This window comes from Sipha flava, unplaced genomic scaffold (genome assembly GCF_003268045.1).
Source record: "Sipha flava isolate LNK unplaced genomic scaffold, YSA_version1 51385_pilon_pilon, whole genome shotgun sequence".
Classification (NCBI taxonomy): Eukaryota; Metazoa; Arthropoda; class Insecta; order Hemiptera; family Aphididae; genus Sipha; species Sipha flava.
In genome coordinates this window covers 1-8,637 of record NW_020273444.1, presented here as the reverse complement: position 1 = coordinate 8,637, position 8,637 = coordinate 1, and the positions used below count along the sequence as shown (strand labels likewise).

At 30.8% G+C, this 8,637-nt stretch overlaps 1 protein-coding gene across 1 annotated transcript; it reads right to left on the bottom strand.

The window, feature by feature from the left end:
* Positions 1-6,481: 6,481 nt before the first annotated feature.
* Positions 6,482-8,619, bottom strand: LOC112690640. The gene is made up of 4 exons (XM_025564687.1): positions 8,098-8,619; positions 7,880-8,000; positions 7,647-7,814; positions 6,482-7,459 (listed from the first exon to the last, which is right to left on the bottom strand). The coding sequence occupies exons 1-3, from the start codon at positions 8,476-8,478 to the stop codon at positions 7,675-7,677; spliced, it is 642 nt and encodes a 213-aa protein (XP_025420472.1). The 5' UTR covers positions 8,479-8,619; the 3' UTR covers positions 6,482-7,459; positions 7,647-7,674.
* Positions 8,620-8,637: the final 18 nt, after the last annotated feature.

The following is an 8,637-nucleotide window of genomic DNA, read 5'->3' as shown; positions in this document are numbered from 1 at the left end:
ATACATAAATTGTTTAGATTGTTTAAATCAAATAAAGAAAAAAAAAAATTTATATTAATGTTTAATAGTATATAATAAATTATTTAATAAATTATTTATACATTTATGGAAACTTCTTTACTACTTAATTGAACGAAATCATCATCTCATACATGCAACACCCGCCAAGTAACAACAATCTGTAATATTAACCCTTACAACTATAAATAATTAAAATATATATAACAGTGGTCACTGTTTGGTTATTATGGTTGTTGGATAATCACTAGATACTGTGTTATCACGTATGTGTTTGCAACGCCTGTTGGTTTTTAATAAACTGTTATATAGTTTTTAATTGTATGTGCTGTGCTTAGGATATTGTATTGTAATGTGTTTAATATTGAGAAGTTAATTGATATATTAATAAGTTATAAAATATCGATTTTCTGTTATAGGTATGTATAATGGTTTATTTGTAAGATTGTATATAATTCATTATTAATAAAAATTCTGTTATAAAAAACTCGATCAACTTATTGTTTAACAAGATTACATATATTTTACTTCTTTTTTCACTCACTTTTTCCGATTCGAGCACGTATATGTAAATTGATACTAATAAAATTATTGATACGATGGTAATTACGAATTGTTGAGAATAATTACGCATACAAAAATACTTGATCTTGAACATTTTTACAATTCGATTTTTGTCTAATCGATCAAATACTATCACTCGAATGTAATTAATTGAACCTAACTAGATAGGCATTTGTTAAATAAAAACTAAAACCATTTAATACTGTAAAATAATATGCTACACACTTATGATTTCCATAATACATTCACATGTGAGTACATTAATAATTTAACGTGAACTGTATAATTTATGGATGTTAGCATCCATACCAATATCAAACTCTGTTAACTATTATAGATTTTTCTGATACAAAACACCTGCGTTTTACTGTCAGTGAACATTAAAATTCATGTTTAAGCTTTTTATTTTTATGATGATACAGGTATTATAAACATTTTAATACAAATAATTTAAAATTTTAAAATACAAAATTTTTGATATTTGTTTTGTTTTGTTTATTAATTTACAGAATTTTTATATATATATATACATATAATAAAATCTGGTGATTATCTATAATGTATAAGTATATACATTTTTTTAGGTATATCAGCCCATTTGGGCCCATTGCTACTTCCGCAATTCTCCTTTGTGCGACTCAATTTTATGCTATTTTTTCTCCATTCAGTACACTCAGACCACTAAGATTTTCTTTATTTCGGTCTTTCCAACGTTGACTTGGCCTTCCCCTGGGTCAACTTTTATTAGATTTTCACTTCGTCATGTTCCGTATTGTTTAGCCCTCGGACTTTCATACATGTCCGGCCCACTTTAATCTCTGTATATTGAGTGTGGCCACTACATTGATCTCATTGAGTAGAACCATAAATTCCTATATATATACATAAATACAGGTTTTACAAAAAAAAAAAATAAGAATAAAACATTATCTTTACATAACAAATAGAGAATATTGAGAAGATTTAGATTATATTATAAATGTATAACACAATCTTAATAATAAAAGTAGTTTTTACAACGATAAAATAAAACAGAAAAGAAAGTTAGCACTAACTTCACTAAGTTAGTTAACCCGAGCCAACGGGGGGGAACAGATGCCCTTACAAAATTTCATAGGATCCACAACGGGTAAATTTAATTGTAGCTATTGAATGCTGTTAAGATTGATTAGGAGTTTGGGTGGGTGGTGGGTATCTTGTATACATTTTTATTTCTCGCCGAAAATTAGTTCAACCACTGGCTATGGATATTGATTGCTAGTGATTGCAAATGTAAAAACGAGTGGTGATTAAAATATTAAAACATTAAAAATTAATGTGTTAGCATGATTATTGCTTTGGCACCTGTTGCTGGATCTTGTTGTTTAATATTTATGCAATAACCGTCATTTAATACCAAAAAATATAATTAATAGCTTTTAAATACTTTTTAATAGTTTTTTCATAGTTTTTAATAGTATAATTTTATAATTTATTTTCAATTTTGCAGTTATTAACCGGGTCAAAAATTATTAAATTAAACTACGATGTTTTAAAAAATATCACTTAGGAATTGAAAAAAATAGATAAGAACCTATTTGCAGACTTATCAAATGTATATACAAAATTTCATTAGTCTATATAAATTAATTTATATGTATTAAAAATGTGTGGATCGCCTAGCAAGTACTACTTCTAGAGAATTCCGTTGCCATGTTATAAAAAAACCAATTAACAAAACAACAACATTATATTTAAAATGTCATGTATGCACTTCTACTTGGGCTTCACTAAACCTTTGGTGTATGGTTTCTTCGCGTTCGCGTTTAAATAATAAATGCCTTCAGCTCTGGAAAACGTACAGACAGACGAAAGAATTAGCAAAACTTTCAAAATCGATTAACACTTTGATGGTGCGAATGACTTACTTTTGCGTGATGTGTTCGTTCATCAACACGTACTCCGACTCATTTGGTTTGAAAGGGTTTTCAATAGACGATTTCATGGTCAATCAGTAATTTTAAAATTAAATAAATTAATCCATATCAATAGGAAATTAAAGTTTATTTTAATAGTACAACAATTAAATTATATCAATAAACTAATTATTAGTGTTACGAATCGATACAACCGTTTGAAATTGAAATTAATGTTTTAATTCGAATGTGTACCGAATGCACCGTAGTAAACTAACGTATGAAGATCATTGGTTCCCATCTGCTTAAATCGATTTCATAGTGATTGACTGCGTGACAATTATAAAACATAGGACGTCCTTAAGAGTTTCAAGTAAAAAAAATTACTTGAAGAGTTAAAAAGTCAGGGACATTTATCTATAAATTCTAAAATATTAAGGTATTTGATTATGCGTTTCGACATTTGTTCATTTAAAATTTGCAAATTTAGTAGGTAATCTATTAAATTGATAAACTAATGAATATGAGATGAATCGACCTATGTATCTAGTTTATCAAAAAATAGAACAAAGATAATAAACACATTACTTATTATAGTCGAAAGAAATTTTTCAATTTACAAGAAGCCCAATGACAATAATAACAGCAAGTTATCAAATAAATTACTTTTAAATAAAGTTAATATTCATTTAAAAATTCAAATAAAATAAATATATAAAATAAACGACTCGTTCAGTGCTTTACTTGCCCTTTAAAACACTCAACCCTCAAATGAAATCACCCAAAATATCCAAAAAGTATTAAAATCGACCTCTAAAAACATTAAACTTATGTGGATATCATCCCACACAGGTATAACTGGCAACAAAATGGCTGACAAGGCAGTCGACCTTTCAACTAGAATTATCCCCATCCAACTATATTCAATCTACCGACTAATGACATCAAAACATCAATCAAACACAAAATATTTTCCAAATGACAAAATTATTAGGATACCACCCCCCCCCCCCACTCTAATAAACTTAAAACAATTAAAAAAAATACAAAGAAATGGATCACACCTTATTACCTCAACACACGACAGGACGTTACAATCACGAGATGCATAATCGGATATTCATCTCTAACCCATTATTTCCTCATTAGCAAAGATCCATCACCCACTTGTGACGAACGCCACACTAATCTTTCAGTCCAACAAATTATCATCAATTGCATCAAGTACCGGGACATAAGAAGCAACCTAGCAATACTTTCTAATATGGATGAAGCACAACTTTTTAAGTTCAAATACTTTTTGTAATTTTACTTTTGTTTTCTACTATTTCTAATACTGTTATAATTTATACTGGGCTAATGACCTATGATGTTGAAGCCTTACTTCTAATAAAAAAAAAAAAAAATAATAAATAAATATGGCTTAACATATTATGTTGGTAAACGATAATATATTACGATGGCGTTATCAATAACGATATTAACATTAATGATCATTTTTCGACTTGGATTAGAACGACGGGCAACTATAAAATGTATAACAGAATTCGAATTGCATTTGATTCGGTACAAATCTACACGTACGTGTAGTTGGCCCACCCTTTTTCACGGATTAACTTGAAACTTATACCCATATTTTGCGAGAATTTGCGAGTTCATTTTCAAAATTTGCGAGTAAGTTGTTTGCGAATTATAAAAATAACAGAAGGATGGGCCAACTTCACGTAGCCCCTCCAAATCATCCTAGAACTTCAAGATTTATACCAAACGATACGTCTTTATTTGCGAGAATTTGCGAGTTCACCCCTTACCTGCAAATTCCATTTTCCTACCGTAAAGTCAGCACACTTAACACGCCCTAGAATTTCAATGAACCGTTTTCAAGGAAACGAAGTATAGTCGTTGCCAGATAAATTGAGACGGCGGCGGCGGCGCGATAACGGAAAACCAGTGGTCCTCCGTATTTCAATATTATTACTGAAAATATATCAATAAACCAACTATTGTTACAAAAAATATTTTACGATATTAATTTCAAATCATATATTCTGATAATAATTTTTTATTTAAGAACAAAAAGTAGAAATTGTAAAATAATATAATTAATATAATAATAACACATAATATTAATAATATGATGAAATAATAACAACATCTATATGCATTATTATAAACAAATATTGTTGATACGACTGAAGTGCTTGCGCGGTCAAAACACACCGGGTTAGGTTAGTTGTTTTTAGCAGTGTAGGGCAACCAGAACGGGAGAGAGAACAGAAAATTCTGCAGACAATTTTTTTGCACTAAGCCGGGTTCGAACTGGTAACTGCGCGCGTCGTAGCTAACTGTAAGACCTTTGCACCACATTATCAGCGACTAGTTTGGGCTACACTTCATGAAAAGCGTCGCCGCCGCCGTCTCAATTTATCTGGCAACGACTGTACTACTTATTATATTTAATAAATATTAACATTACGTTTATCTTCCAAAAGTTTTAAATGAAATTTAATCTTGATGTTGTGCTACGTAAATATATCATTAATAATAAACAGTGACAAAACAGCAAACCCCAATACGATAGAAATTCAATAAAACTATATACATATTATAGCTGTAGTTAGCAATTTATTATTAAAAGTCAAAGTTTAAACGAAATAAGATTTCGAACATTTACTAACTGTAATCCATATAACACGTATTTTAGTTATAATATAATTTAAACCATAAAATTGGACACGAAACATACACAGCACCAAGTTATCAAGTTAATAATATATTTAAAAGGTTTTACTTTCTGTTTTCTTTCTCATCCTATTTCAGCTTTCAAGAAGATTTTCACGGGTTTTACACAAAATTATAATATATAAGTGTTAATTATCTTTTAGGTAGCTATTCCTTATTAGATTCATAACGCTTTAAATTAATTCATAATTTAACGGTTTCATAAGTACTTTACTTTTTATTTATTTATTCTCACTCACATATTTGCAATTTTATAGAAGTTTTGATCATCATCGATAAATTTTGTTTTTGTGTTTTGTCCTTTTTTTTATTTGACATCATTACTATATCGTAAAAGGCTCTGCATTTTATTCTAATACACAAGTTTTTTAATTGTACACAACTGATATTTTTATGCTGTCCAATAGAGTCATAAGAAAAATGATTTATACAAACCACATAGGTATTATATATTGAAATAAATTATATTCTGATAATTATGAACTACCACTTTTACCAATTAAATAAGATACGAGTAATCTGAATTCCTTACCAAACACTAAGTTAATAGCCAAAGACTTGTTATCGTGGACAATTTATTGAAATATGTCATACATAATATAAATAATTATGTCTATTAAATATTTAATTTAGTTAAATAAAGTTAGCACTTATTGTAGGAGACAATTGAAAATGTTAGCCCCCCCTTTCTACAAAAAATATTTTTCTGGCTACATCAGTGATTTAAAGGATATAGTGTATTAGTAATTCGTTGAACGGTATCATGTTTATTTTATTATCTTTTTTGTTTTTTTTTTTTTTTTAACAGATATATTATTTTTTTAACATTTTTACGTATAAATGTAAAATAATTTTAAAAATATTGATACATTTATCAGATAGATTGAATACATTTTAAAACGGGTATTGATATTATTTATTTCAATTTATAAAGATAGTATTTTTATCTCAAAACAGTTCATATTTTATATACTCGTATATATACAAAACGTATTCGTGCTATTGTCGAACCAATAACAATGTTGGTTGTATTGAAATCTATGGATTTCTATACACAATGTGTATTTCGTGAGCGAATCCATGTTTCCTCCGTACACAACTTTAGCTTGTAAGATATTTCTCGGTTTATTAATTCAAATATAAACATATATAATTCTCGATGCCTTGGCCACACGATCCCGCGCGACACCAAACCATTGTCGATAAACGTTAGAAATCAAAAAAATGACAATAATAATAATAATAATAATATGGCGGTAAACAAAATAAAAACGAATAAAAACGGTCGGTCTTTGCACGCGTAATACGCATTCGGATATTCCCTATCGCACAATAATAACAATAATAATAATAATAATATGGTGAATATGTAATGTAATATGTTCGCGGACTACAAAAAGAGGTTTAGACGATGGGTGACAGCGTTATTAGAATTTACATACGGGGCAACGTGCCAGAAAGTGCTGTACGCGCTCTGAGAAGAGAAGAAGGGTTGTGTCGGTTCGCTCTCGAGCAGCTCGGAAGCGTGAGCCATTTTTTCGTCATCCCCCGCGCGTACACATAAATCGCGTCCGTAGACCCGGACGGGGGTGTCCAAGGGGGTAACGACGACTAGCGAACTACTCCGCTGCGATCGTTGAACGCAGTCCAAGAGAAGCAATCTGAAAACATAATCTCGAGCACGAGAAATCGGCCTGCACCGCTAACCAATCGGCCGTCCGTGATAACGTCGTCAAAGTCACCACCGAACGGTCGTCTTCGTCGTTTAGCATCACCGGCGAACCCGGAAGTGTCTCGCGGTGATGTTCCCCCACCCACCGCTCCGAGCATTAAGTTTAAAGTCATCGGGTGCATACGAATTCGATAGGTCTCTACGATTGGTCGCAGTTATATTGACTTTGTATCGATCGCTTCGTACGATTATTTTTTACGATTACGTTATATAGCTTTCGAATAATTATAAACATTCATTGTCGTTTTATTTAATAATTTACACAGAGTTTTTTAACGATTGATTGTATTACAAAATGTACATAAGGAAAGAGATATTCTACCCGAAGTGGGTTGAATAATTAGGTACATTACATAATGTGTTGAGAAATATTTTCAATTTCTACTGTTTTTGAACGGTTTTGACGCTGACAATTTTAAATGCTATCGAGTGTTTTTGTTGAACAGAGTGATCCGAACACAGACGGTCGGTGGACTTTTGAAATTTTGTTTCATTCTCTCGTTCAACACTATTATAATGCAATTGTATATATTAGTATGTACGGATAAATTTAACATATAGATAAGGTGTGAAAAAAAATTTCAACTTTGCAAATCCATGGATTTGGACCGCATAATGTTAATCGTAGTAGATAATGAGCGATTATAAATTTGATTAAGTTTTATCTTCGTTTATAATAATTTGTATAAACTTACTAAAGACATCTACTGCTTTGGTTGTACTTTAATATTCTAGAATCAATTTGAAGCGAGTCAAGCACTCGTAAGCCGCCTCTTCTTGACTTTCAAGTATCGTTTCACCGAAGCCAACAACCGTTAGTGCACAATAATTTATTGTAAGTTGAACACCCATAAAATCTTTTCCTGTAAGTATATAGGTAATAATATGATTTAATGTTACACTATGAATGTCGGTATGGAAATCGTACTAATCGTTAATTGGCAACATTCGACAATTTCATAATCCAATATTAACTCTTCTTCTTCAGCGATTTGTTGCAAAAACTCGACAGTTGATGGAACCGTAAGCATGCCTATGGTTTTCATTTCCTGTGACATAATAACAATTGTATACATAAATCACGTTTTACATTGTACGTATTACTCATATTCGATGGTTGTGGTTAAATAAAACGAATGTTATTACCTTCAATTTACGCACACCCGGATTATTTGATAATCGAAATTGTTCGGCGAGATCAGTGTTTACAGAAGCAAAAAATGATTGTTTATCTTCATTAACAATAATCGATTCGTTTAGAGGTGACTCGTAATTTTCATTGTGGTTAAGGAATTTTGAAATTACGATAGGAAGACCATTATCGTGTGCTTCGAGTGACGCCGGGTGCCTAAAGACCTTATTACACGTTTTAAGTGTTGAGTCTTTGTTGACTTTTACACATTCCATTTCATTGACAAAAGTAAATGCTGGCGCGTCAACGAAATCTATGATGTCCGGCTTTGAGTGGAATCCCTCAGGCGTGAAAACATGTGCATCACTTACTATTGTATTACCTTTGAAATTCATTTCAGGGACATATTTTACCTCACGATCTACCGGGGTAGTCCTTGTAATTGATACGCAATTAATCTTATGTTGGTTGTTTTCCGTTGATTCGTTGTTCAGTCCAGTTGACTGGACTTGGTTAGCTTCAATAGTTTTGTGACCAACGCTATCAATGGCAGT

Coding starts and splice junctions, on each gene's coding strand:
- LOC112690640 (XM_025564687.1), bottom strand. CDS start 8,478: ATGAATTTCAAAGGTAATACAATAGTAAGTGATGCACATGTTTTCACG. Junction 8,001..8,097: donor CGGGTGTGCGTAAATTGAAG/GTAATAACATTC, acceptor ATTATGTCACAG/GAAATGAAAACCATAGGCAT. Junction 7,815..7,879: donor ATGTTGCCAATTAACGATTA/GTACGATTTCCA, acceptor ATATACTTACAG/GAAAAGATTTTATGGGTGTT.